Here is a 12,500-nt window from a genome sequence, read left to right on the forward strand (position 1 = left end):
CTATTACAAACACAAGGCAACAACAATAATAGCCCTCACCATCTGTGTGTCCCACGCCAGGTGATGCAGCTGGCTGGGATCGACGGGGAGCAGGTTGTCTTGCTGCTGGAGGACCACCAGTTCATCCAGCCCCAGTTCCTGGAGCTCATCAACTCTTTGCTCTCGGCCGGCGAGGTGCCGGGACTCTACACGCCGGAGGAGATCGAGCCCATGCTGTCCCCGCTCCGAGAGATGGCCTCTGACGCCGGCTTCAGGGGCACGCTCGTGCAGTACTTCGCTTCACGTGAGTTGGTTTACCAGGGCGGGCGAATGATGACCAAGGTGTGTAGTGTGTGTGTGTGTGAGTGTGAGTGTGTGAGTGTGAGTGTGTGTGTGTGTGTGTGTGTGTGTGCGCGCGCGTGTGCGTGCATGTATGTGTTTGCGACGATGAAGATATCATTCTTCAGATTGGCATAATTTAGCTACAGGGCTCATTGCATTTGTATCGTTTACCTTATACCAGCAGACAGACATGCTCGAAAATTGCCATTTGAATTGGTCCAGGAAGTGCTTTTTGTTTTGGTCCCCAACTATAAGATGAAAAAGGGTTGTCAACGAGGCAGTGACTTCCAAGTTTTGTCCTCAAACGTAAGAAGTAAAACGCGATGAAAAAGAAAAGTTTAACATAGGAATTTGATATCATGATATGTGTTGAACAAGAGATTTGCCATTTTAACAAGAAAATTACCGTCGATTTGGATGGACCCAAAACCTTTACACGATAATAAATATGATAAAATGGGTCCGGAATTTTGATATCTAATGAATGACAAACAGCGAAATGACATTATAGCGGGTCCCCGAAGATAATTATAAAAAAAGGTCTCCATAATGTAGTGTTTATCTTCATGTGGCGCGATTGCCTAGAAGCAATGTGACCGACTGGGCAGCGAGCGACCTGGGGTTTCTAGTTCCATACGGACCAGGAATTTTACTCCGCCCTCGACTATACATTTTGTCGTGGTCTGGGTGCTAGTCTTTTAGATGATGAGATAAACCGAGGTCCCGTGTATAGTATGCACTTAGCGCACGTAAAAGAAGCCATGTCACGTGGAAAAGAGGGTTGTTCCAGCCAAAGTTGTGTCGAAAAATCCACTTTGACAGCAAAACAAAAACATCTGCAGAAAAGAGATACAGTCGTTGCATTGTAGAGACGCGCTCTCCCCATCTGTCAGTCACAGAGAGAAAGTAACGTTGAGAAACCTGCTGTGACACAATGCAATACAATGCAATGCAATGCAATGCAATGCAACACAACACAACACAACGCAATGCAATGCAATACAATGCATTGCTATGCTATGTTATGGTAGACTATACTATACTATACTATACTATACTATACTATACTATGCTGTGCTGTGCTGTGCTGTGCTGTGCTGTATTTAATGCACTGCTTTCCAATCCACTACCCAACCCAACTAACTCAGCACAACACAGCACAACACGACACAACAACACGACACAACACGACACGACACGACACGACACGACACGACACGACACGACACGACACGACACGACACGACACGACACGACACAACGACACGACACGACACGACACGACACGACACATGAAATAAAAGGCGATGAAGGGAGGGAAATGGTCCGATAAACGCTCCCTTCCCCACTGACTGATTCCTGACCGACAGGGGTGAGGGCCAACCTGCACATCGTCCTCATCATGGACTTCACCAACGCCACCTTCACCCTCAACTGTGAGTCCAACCCGGCCCTCTACAAGCAGTGCACCATTCTGTGGATGGAGGGATGGAGCAAAGACAGCATGACCCGGGTCAGTATCTTAGTGTTTCACGTGCTGATCACGTCTCCACTCACTTCCGTGCACTGCACTGGCTCACCCGTTGAGATTTGATTTGGATTTGATTTGACATGGATACTTACACAGTGCCTATCCTCGGTCGGAGACCAAGCTCTAAGCGCTTTAGAAACACGGGGCCATTTGCATAAGAGGCTGCCTACCTGGGTAGAGCCGACTGACGGCTGCCATTGGGCTCAAAATGCGGTTTCTGTGTCATTCATATCAGATTTCATTTCCGGCTCGCACACATATACACTGAGACAGACATGTAACATTTTACGTGTATGACCATTTTGTTTATCTACCCCGCCATGTAAGCAGCCATACTCCGTTTTCAGGGGTTTGCATGCTGGGTTTGTTCTTGTTCTTGTTCTTGTACACAGAAGCGCGCGTGCGCACGCACGCACGCACGCACGCACACACACACACACATGCAAGAATACACGTACGCACACGCACACACATGCACCCACAGAAACACACAAAAAAAAACCATACACATACACACACAAGCACGCACACAAAGACACACACACACACACGCACACACACGCACGCACACACATTCTCTTTCTCACACGCACACAGACAGACAGACACACTCATACACACACTGTCTCTGTATCTTACTCTCTCTCTCTCTCACATAAACATATCCACCCAAACCCATACCACACTCACACCCCCACCCCCATCGTCCTGACGATGAAGGAATCTCCACCCTCCCTGCAGGTACCCTTCATGTTGCTGACACGGCCCCACAAGGACGCGGGTGGCGGCCCAATGGGTGGCGGCAGCGAGGCACAGAGCAAGGAGCGCAAACTGTCGGGTGGGGAGGACCTGCTGAAGAGCTTCCTGCTGGTGCACGAGTCTGTGGAGACCTGGGTGGCCACCCCGCTTCGCTACCTCACCTTCGTGCGCGCCTACCAGAAGGTGTACGGTACCAAGAAGTACAGCATCGAAGGCATTCAGCAGCGCTTGCAGGTGAGCGCAAGATTGGGTTGGTTGGTGCGGTGGTTGGTGGCTGGATAGTTGGTTACTTAGTTTGTTGGCTGGTTCTTGACCGCTCTCGCTTGAGGATGCTGTGCTCTAGTGGCATAAAGACGTTTTGAAAACAAGAGAACGCTGGCCATTAAGGAGAAGCGTGAGCAAAGGAAGCGGGGCTCAACTTCTGGAGACGTTTTCCCTTGCAACATCTGTGGGAAGTGCTGCGCATCAAGAATCGGCTTCTTCTCCCATAATAATGAGGACACACACCGACAGATAAGCCTGCCTGCCTACTCATCCGTCGGTCCGACGGGAGACTGCATCATCATCTGGCTGGCTAGTTGGTAGGTTGGTTAGTTGGTTGGTTACTGGCTGGGTGGTTGTTTGGCTAGGTGTTTGCTGTTATACCTCTCTTCTCCTTTGTGCGCGAATATTGGAAGGTGTGCAGCAGCAAGAACAACAGCATCAAAGCCATTTTAGCACTTTGAAAGGTAAAGCGCTATATAAATGTACTTTTCATCATCATCATCATCATCATCGTTTCTCTTTTATGCATTCTTTTCAGTGTCGTTTAAATGCATTATTGTTGTTAGTTATGTTGTCATTATTTTATTTCATTTTATATTATTAATTAATCTGATATTCATTTATTTATCGGTTTATTCACTCATTTACTCATTTACGTATACATGTATTTATGTGTCTATTTATTTTCACGTATTTATTTATTGTTGATTATTCATTTGTCCATTGTCTATCTTTTTTTTTTTTTTTTTTCATTTGCTTATTTTTTGGTTTATGTATTCATTCATTCATTCATTCATTCACTCATTCATTCATTCACTCATTCATTCATTCACTCATACTCTTATTCATTTGCTCACCTGTTAACAGGCTCATTCATTCACTCATACTCTTATTCATTTGCTCACCTGTTAACAGGCTGGAGTGGCCAAACTGGACGATGCCAAGGTGATTGTGGACGACCTGAAGAAGAAGGCTGGGGAGCAGAGCATCATCCTGGCTCAGAAACAGACAGAGGCGGACGCGGCGCTCGTGGAGATCACCGCTAGCATGCAGGTATGGCGTCCGTCTGTCGTCAAAAGGTGTGTGTACATACGTGCGTGCGTGTAGTTGGGAGTGTGTGTGTGTGTGTGTGTGTGTGTGCGTGCGTGTGTGTGTGTGTGTGTGTGTGTGTGTGTGAGAGAGAGAGAGAGAGAGAGAGAGAGAGAGAGAGAGAGAGAGAGAGAGAGAGAGAGAGCACACGTGTAACCAGATTTGAAGGTGAAGGTGATTTCACATCAAAAGTTGTGTGTGTGTTCGTTCGTTCTTTAGTTTAACGTCTTTTCACTGTAAGTGATGTTAGACGTGTGTGTGTGTGTGTGTGTGTGTGTGTGTGTGTGTGTGTGTGTGTGTGTGTGTGTGTGTGTGTGTGTGTGTGTTTCCAGTCCAGTGTGAGATGTGAGATGAATATAGATGCCCAGACATAAATGTACACGCACGTAGATAAGTCAGCACACTGATAAAAAACACGTACACAAAATTACAGAAATGTGACGAATGCATCGCGTATTAAATTTTCATTCCAACACACACAGACACACACACGCACACACACACACACACACACACACACACACACACACACACACACACACACACTTATATATACACATATGCATACATATCAACGCACAGGCCGAATTAGGCGGCAAATTTTATTTCCAGAAATATCATTTGAAACATTCATATTATCAAGGTATCCATATTGATAATGATATTAAAATGATATGAAATGAATGCGCATATGAAGCGATGACATTGCATGAAAATATAAACAAACGAAATGATACAGCGAATAAAAGTTTATTTTAATAAGTACATATATTGATATAATTTATTACTCAAATATGTCGCACACTAACGATATAGTATGTTCTAAGCGCCTCATGTGAAAGAATACAGAGACAATCGTACACAGTGATCATATACAACAGGCCATATCATACACGAAGAAAATTATACTATTATATGCATATATATATATATATATATATATATATATAGAGAGAGAGAGAGAGAGAGAGAGATTATATATAGATATATATACATACACCGTGCACACACATACGCACGCAAGCGCTACTCTGATTCCCCGAATAAATCTTCAGACATACCCAAACTGTACGATGCGATACACAAAATTGATATGAAAGCCATGAACCCCCATCACCCCCCTCACCCCCCCACCCCTGCCTCCACGCCCCTCTCTCTCTTTCTCTCGCTCTGATAAAATTACACAGTCATTTTTTTTTTTTTTTTAAGTTCTTCAGTGCCATTCTCCGATCAATTCTTCGGTTAAAAAAAAAAAAAAAAAAAAAAAAAAAAAAAATCACAAAATTTTAGAAAAAAGTATACGACATCAAGAAGCACAGCAACTCTCTGTCTGTCTGTCTCTCTCTCTTGCGTAATTGTTCCGTCTCAACCAACAGCTCTTGACGCTGTACTAGTACGTCCGTTGCCATATTTATACACAACTCTCCATCACCGCTTGCCAAATCAGCCCAATGCCCGGAGTTTGTCTCTCTCACAGAAAATCAAACTCCCTGAAAATGTAAGTGGATTCAGGTCCACGCTGAAAATAGCGGCCGCCATGATGGCCAAACCTGTACCCGTGAAAGGGGGGGTAGCCACCACGAAAAGGAGGGTACTCACCGCCACGGAAGGGATGGTACTCACCGTTGCGAAAAGGAGGGTATTCACCGCCATGAAAAGGGGGGTATTCTCTGCCATGAAAAGGAGGAAATTCACCCTGGAAAGGGGGGTAGCCATTGCCAGGAAACCCGCTGGGATCCTCACCAGGTTTTACCTCTCCTGGAGCTGGCCTCGTGTCGGGATGATAAAAGAACCAACGGCCGCGACGTCCGCCGGGAGGAAAATGCGTTTCCTGCCCAGATTCCCCCGCGTTCGTGGGCATTTTCGGAGCCTGAGGATCGGCGCTGACGCTCTCCGAAGGGGAAACAACACCGTTCCGATCCATCAAAGGTTCCACGCCAGGTGTTACCTCCCCTGGAGTTGGCCTCATTTCGGGGTGCCAAAAATAACCTCGGGGACCGGGTCGTCTGCTGGGGAAATTGTTCCTCTCTTGCTGAGAAGTTCCCGGCTCCGCATGTGGCTGCTGTAGGTCAGCAGGCATTGTTGTCGGAGGTTGTGTGTTGCTCTCGCCGCCTTGACTTGGGGCGGTCGTCCATCTTCCTCCCCACCAGCAGCCGTGTCGCCGACTGTGTCCGCAGTCCTTCGTGGCGGCAAAGGCGTCGTCTGCTTGCTGAGGGAGGGAGGCGGGAGCCGGGGTGTGTGGTGGATGGCACTCTGGCGCTCGTGCGTGAGGAGGAGGAGGTGGAGTTTCGGTCATCGGTGAAGCCATGGTTTGAGTCAGTCCTGAAAATCAGAACAGAAATGCGTGATGGTTTTTTTAAATTTATTATTATTATTATTATTATTATTATTATTATTATTATATCTTTATTTCTATTATTATTTATGTGTTGTTGTTTTTTTTAATACATTTTAAATATATTTTCTTATCATTTTAATTATTTGTTTATTCATTTATTATTAAAAAAATCATTTATTTGTTTATTTATTTATTTATTTGGGGTGTGGGGGTGTGGGGAGACTGTAACTACTTTGCTGATACGACAATACGATAACAATGGTATACTAAAAATAACAACAACAACAATGGTAGTATTAATAACATCAGTAATAGTAATACTGATGATGATGATGATAATGATGATGATGATAATAATGATAATAAGAAGAAGAAGAAGAAGAAGAAGAAGAAGAAGAAGAAGAAGAAGAAGAAGAAGAAGAAGAAGAAGTGTCCTTATTGTCGTCCTCGTCGACAAAAACACTGACATGGGCGACGTCAATGAACACACACACACACACACACACACACACACACACACACACACACACACACACACACACACACACACACACACACACACACACACACACACACACACACACACACACACAATGACAGCCACTCACCCATACGACACCCACACACACACCTACCACACCCACACACCTACCTACCCACCCACACACACGCGCGCGCACACGCACACGCACACTGGCACACAGACACATAAATACACACACCTACATTCTCTCTCTAAATTGATAACTTGACAAACAAACTAATAAATGAAGAAAGAAAGAAAGAAAGAAGAGGACCAGTATTTGATATATCTAATGCCGAAGAACTCAATCAACGCAGTGACCAAGAAAACATTCAAGTAATCATTGAAACATACTCAAGAAAATACACAAATCAAAATTATCTTTGGAAACTTACTTACCAACGATAGATCTCTTCAACAGCAAAAGGTTGCTCTGTATAGAAGTGTAGCTGTTTGTTATAGCAGCCGTCAGTCTGTCTTTATCTCACAGGTCTTCAAAACTAAATGTGGTCACTTTTTCTTTCCGTGATTTCTGCGAAATTTCAATCACTGATAATAGTTGTGCAAGGTTCTGCCACTTCAGTGTTTCTTCTTAGGTTTCCGTTGAAGCAAATTGGGAGACACGCAGGTTCGCAGGGTATTTATACAGTTTTCCTCGCACGAAATAGGTGTCCTGCGTTGCATCAGGCGCGAAACAGTTCACCTGCGTTGCAGCAGACTAGCGTTACGAAAGTGCCTGCGTTGGTTTCGTCAGTCGGCTGATGAAACACTTCTAAGGGAGGCAATTGTGTTTGTAAGGGTTTGCTGGTCAAGACTAGCTTCCCTTAGTTTGTGGTCTGTCGTACTTCGATTCGCAAACTTTTTATTTTAAGGAACAGAAAATTTCTAGTGGTTTGTAAATACGGTGTTATTTCCAATGTCGGAAAGATTTGCTTGAATGCTTTACTTACACATGACGTTTGGTATTTATATATCTTGGTTATTATCCGCTGATTTAATAAACGTGACGGTATGCTTTGTCACGGTCCAGTTCAGTTATCATGATCTGTCACCGTTTCATGACAATGAAATTATTTTATCATGTTGTTATCAGTTGGATTCTATTATATTGTACTCTCTCTCTCTCTCTCTCTCTCTCTCTCTCTCTCTCTCTCTCTCTCCCCTCGCCTCCCCCCCCCCTCCATCCCCCCCGCTCCAGCCCCCCCACTGATTTTATTTATTTAATTTTTTTTTTTATGTTACTGTTTCCAGTTCGAGCGCTGGATGAAAACAACATTGCCTTGCTTACTCTATTACCTTCAGAAAATAAAATTTATTCAGTTTAATTCAATTCAATTCAATTCTCTCTCTCAGTCTCTCTCCCGGCCGTCACTGGCCGCTCTCTCCAGCAGCTGACGCGGCTCTCCGCGCTCTCCCCCCACCTCTCTCTCTCTCTCTCTTTCCCCCTCTCACTCTCATGTGGTTACAAACCAAAAGAAACAGATGGTGTGAGTTGCATCAGACCAGAAACACAGACCTGCGTTGCAGCAGACGTCGTGTGACGAAGGTGCCTGCGTTGGTTTCGTCAGTCGGCTGACGAAATACTGCAACGGGAAGCAATTGTGTGTTTGTGATGGTTTGCAGTGAAGGACGAGTAGCTTCCCTTAGTTTGCGCCCCTTTGCACTTCATGAGACCACTTTTCCTTTCTGGAAATTGTCTTGGGGTTCATAACCATGTCGAGAAAAAATTGTTAGGACACTTTTTCTCACACATGATGTTCATCATATTCAAATATGTTATTTGATTTGTTAATTCGTTTTTTTTTTTGTTTTTTTTTGTTTTTTTTTAATTTCCTGCTTGTGTTAATGCTTTGTGTTGTTTTAACCCTGACAATTTCATGACAATGGAATTAATGTATTCTGTCTGGTTCTGTTTCTCTCTCTCTCTCTCTCTCTCTCTCTCTCTCTCTCTCTCGTTTGTGTTTATTGTACACAAAGAAAATGATAAGAATATATATATATATGTATATATATATATATATATATATATATATATATATATATATATATATATATATATAAAGAAGTGATATGATGTGTGCATAATTATTTCGGTATTGTGTATTTCTGTGTGGTGAGTGTTGCGTATTGTTCAACGATGTTGTTTATGTATGAACATGAAATAGTGTTTGAGTGTTTGGTTTGATGTCTCTACAAGGTTACGCATGGAAGGTGTTCGGTTTAGTGGTTAAGTGCATGTTTTACACGTCGGTTTTTACATCAGTTGTACAACGCAAGTGAGCATGCTTTATATGGACAGGCGATGTGCAAATGAAAAGAAATAGAATTATTATTATTAGTAGTAGTAGTAGTAGTTGTAGCAGCAGTGGTAGCGGTAGTAGTAGTAGTAGTGGTATTATTATTATTATTATTATTATTATTATTATTATTATCATAGTACAGTAGTATAAGAGACAGGAGGATAAATGCAGACGGCAATGTTAGAAATAGATAGATAAATAAAAAAAAAAAAAAAAAAAAAGAAAAAAAAAAAAAAGAAGCATGGCCAGATTTTGTAAATGTTTATTCAAGCAGCAGCAGCAGCAGCAGCAGCAGCAGCAGCAGCAGCAGCAGCAGCAGCAGCAGTAGTAGTAGTAGTAGTAGTAGTAGTAGTAGTAGTAGTAGTAGTAGTAGTAGTAGTAGTAGTAGTAGCTATTGGTTTATTTATGGGGAGCTGTTTACTTTCGTTGCGTAAAATAATCTCTTATCTCTTCGATGATTATCAGTTCGCAACTCTATTACTGTTATCAGTAATATATATTTTTTTTTATGTGTGTGTGTGTCTTTTATCACTCTGCGTGTGTGTGGCGGGGTGTGGGGGTGTATAAGCGCTTGACTGGTTCGTGTGTGTGTGTGTGTGTGTGTGTGTGTGTGTGTGTGTGTGTGTGTGTGTGTGTGTGTGTGTGTGTGTGTGTGTGTGTGTGTGTGTGTGTGTGTGTGAATATAACTGTATGTGTGTTTGTTTGTCTTCGTTTGTGGCAGTGGCTGTCTGTCTTCCAGCCTGCCATTTCTCTCTCTTCTCTCTCTCTCTCTCTCTCACACACACACACTCGCTCGCTCGCTCTCTCCCTCTCTCTCTCAATGGTCATTGCACACACAAACTAAACGTAAATCACGTGCTGAGATCATGTTCTGAAGTTCGCTCATGCTCTCTCTCTCTCTCTCTCTCTCTCTCTCTCTCTCTCTCTCTCTCTCTCTCTCTCTCTCTCTCTCTCTCTCTCTCTCTCTCTCACACACACACACACACAAATGTCACTGCAGACACAACAAAAACATGAGCTCGTAATTTATTCTTAAGCTCGCTCACGTTCTCTCTCTCTCTCTCTCTCTCTCTCTCTCTCTCTCTGGTCATTGCACACACAAAATAAACATAAATCACGTTCTGAAGCTCTCTCATGCTTCGCTGTTCTCAGTCTTTCTTCTGAAGTTGTGTGTGTTTGGGGGAAGGGATGGGGGTATCGAACAATGGAACAATGTGACGGTGTTTAAATGGGTTGATAAAATCTGGATTGACGCACCCCCCCCCCCCCACTCCCACACACACACGTGAGCCAGTCAACCAGTCATTTTGGAAAATTTCAATCTGTTTGACATGGCAGCAAAGACCATAAAACAGGTGAATAAACTATGAAAGCGTGGACAAACAAGTCAGTTAGGCCATGCTACTTTTGCTTTTGTGAAATCTAATTTTTTAATTTAACTCTTTCCATACGAACGGCGAAAGACGACGGAAGGCTCTTATACTGAAGAGGTGAATGTTGACAAAGAATACCACAATTCTGACGACGGAAGCTAAAGGTTGGGTCATTCAGACACCCACTGGACATCCGAGGGGTCTGTGTAGAGGAGAAGAGAGGACTGGCCGTACTGAGTGAGTTAATGTACTGACTGTTCAGTGCTAGCAAAATCAGTTTCAGTTTCAAAGAGGTACCAGAGCGGACGGGCTGATCCACATGCGTCACATCACCTACGCCGTAAAATAAATAATTAAAGGGGGGAAAAGATGATTTACTAACTGATTGAACATCCAAGGTGTGTCCATTTCGGCTTGTTGATGGCAGTATTAACTCACTCAGTACGGCCAGTCCTCTCTTCTCCTCTACACAGACCCCTCGGATGTCCAGTGGGTGTCTGAATGACCCAACCTTTAGCTTCCGTCGTCAGAATTGTGGTATTCTTTGTCGACATTCACGTCTTCAGTATAAGAGCCTTCCGCTTGCAATATTTTGATGATGGTAACTGGGGTGAAACGCTGTTAACGTCGTCTCTTTCGCCGTTCGTATGGAGAGAGTTAAACTGAACATATCTACACGTAACAGCAGAAGCAACAGTCACAAATGAAAATAATTGCAGCAGTTGCTAATTCGTTGCAGTAGCAACATTATTCACAACAGTGGTAGTGGTAGTGGTGTTACTGATAAAATAGATACAGCGAAATTGGGTGAGACAACATAAGACCAAAGCTATTCCGACTGTCACTCCAAAAGAAAAGAAAGTACAATACTACTACTACTACTACTACTACTACTACTACTACTACTACTACTGACAACAACAACAATAATAATAAAAAAATATTATTATGATAACAATGATAATAATAATGACAATAATAGAAATGATATTTATAAAAAGAACATCGTAAATACAAGGTTGAATAAACAAAATGAAAAAAAAAGAACAGCAGCAGGACATGATTCGTTTAAACTAGTATTATAATTACTCGAAATGTCAAAAAACCCACACAAAAAACCAAGAAAAAACAAACAGAAAACAACAACAACAAAAAACAACCCCCCCCCCAAAAAAAAAAAAAAACCCCACACAAACCCCCCCCCCAAAAAAAAACCCAAAAAACTACAACAACAAAAACACGAATACAACAGAAGAAGAAGAAACAGAAACAGAAACCAAAGTAACCCACCACCCCGTCCTCTGTGGCCCCAGAACGCCAGCGAGCAGAAGGTCGAGATGGAGGAGCTGAAGAAGAAGGCGGCGGCCGAGAACGAGTATCTGGAGAAGCGGAAGACGGCCATCGACAAGGAGCTGTCGGAGGTGGAGCCCCTGCTGCAGGAGGCCAAGAAAGCCGTGGGCGGAATCAAACCGGAGTCCATCTCCGAGATCCGGGCCCTCCGCGCGCCCCCTGACGTCATCCGTGACATCATGGAGGCCGTGCTGAAGCTGATGGGCATCAACGACACGTCGTGGGCCAGCATGAAGAGGTGTGTAGGACACAGTTGTGGTCTCCGGGGTGTCGTCATCGTTGGAGCAGAGGGGTTGTCTACTATCTCCACTGTCGGGGCTGCTTTATTGGCTTTTTTTTTTTTTTTTTTTTTTTTGGGGGGGGGGGGGGGGGGGGGGGGGTTGTTTTTCTTGTTCGTTGTTTTTTTTGTTTGTTTTTTTTTGGGGGGGGGAAAGGGGGGCGGAGGGGGTGTGGTGTGGGGAGGGGAGTGTCATCCAAACTCCCATTTTTTCCCACGTATTTCATACCCCCCCCCCCCCCCTTCTTTTTCTCTTTTCTTTCTTTTTTTTTCTCCACATCTTTCCTTTTCGCCTTTCACTGTTTCATGTTTACCTTTCATGCACCACTTTCACCTACTTCATTGTTCACACACACAAGCACACACACACACACA

At 43.7% G+C, this 12,500-nt stretch overlaps 2 protein-coding genes across 3 annotated transcripts in view; one reads left to right on the forward strand and one right to left on the reverse strand.

Moving 5' to 3' along the window:
• LOC143284088 (cytoplasmic dynein 2 heavy chain 1-like) overlaps nt 1-12,500 on the forward strand; it is a 157,573-nt gene that overhangs the window by 93,626 nt on the left and 51,447 nt on the right. Inside the window, 5 exon segments of the mRNA XM_076590729.1 lie at nt 61-283; nt 1,692-1,834; nt 2,594-2,845; nt 3,791-3,928; nt 11,812-12,086. Of these exon segments, the coding sequence (XP_076446844.1) occupies nt 61-283; nt 1,692-1,834; nt 2,594-2,845; nt 3,791-3,928; nt 11,812-12,086 (1,031 nt within the window).
• On the reverse strand, nt 5,123-7,493 carry LOC143284285 (uncharacterized). Of its 2 annotated transcripts, none has more exons than XM_076590980.1 (2): nt 7,221-7,493; nt 5,123-6,286 (listed from the first exon to the last, which is right to left on the reverse strand). In XM_076590980.1, exon 2 carries the CDS (start codon nt 6,270-6,272, stop codon nt 5,436-5,438), a length of 837 nt encoding a protein of 278 aa, XP_076447095.1. In that variant the 5' UTR covers nt 6,273-6,286; nt 7,221-7,493; the 3' UTR covers nt 5,123-5,435. The 2 variants fall into 2 exon arrangements, with proteins under 2 accessions (XP_076447095.1, XP_076447094.1); XM_076590979.1 differs by having other exon boundaries at nt 5,126-6,286; nt 7,225-7,483.

The sequence above is a fragment of the Babylonia areolata genome, chromosome 7 (assembly GCF_041734735.1).
Source record: "Babylonia areolata isolate BAREFJ2019XMU chromosome 7, ASM4173473v1, whole genome shotgun sequence".
NCBI lineage: Eukaryota > Metazoa > Mollusca > Gastropoda > Neogastropoda > Buccinidae > Babylonia > Babylonia areolata.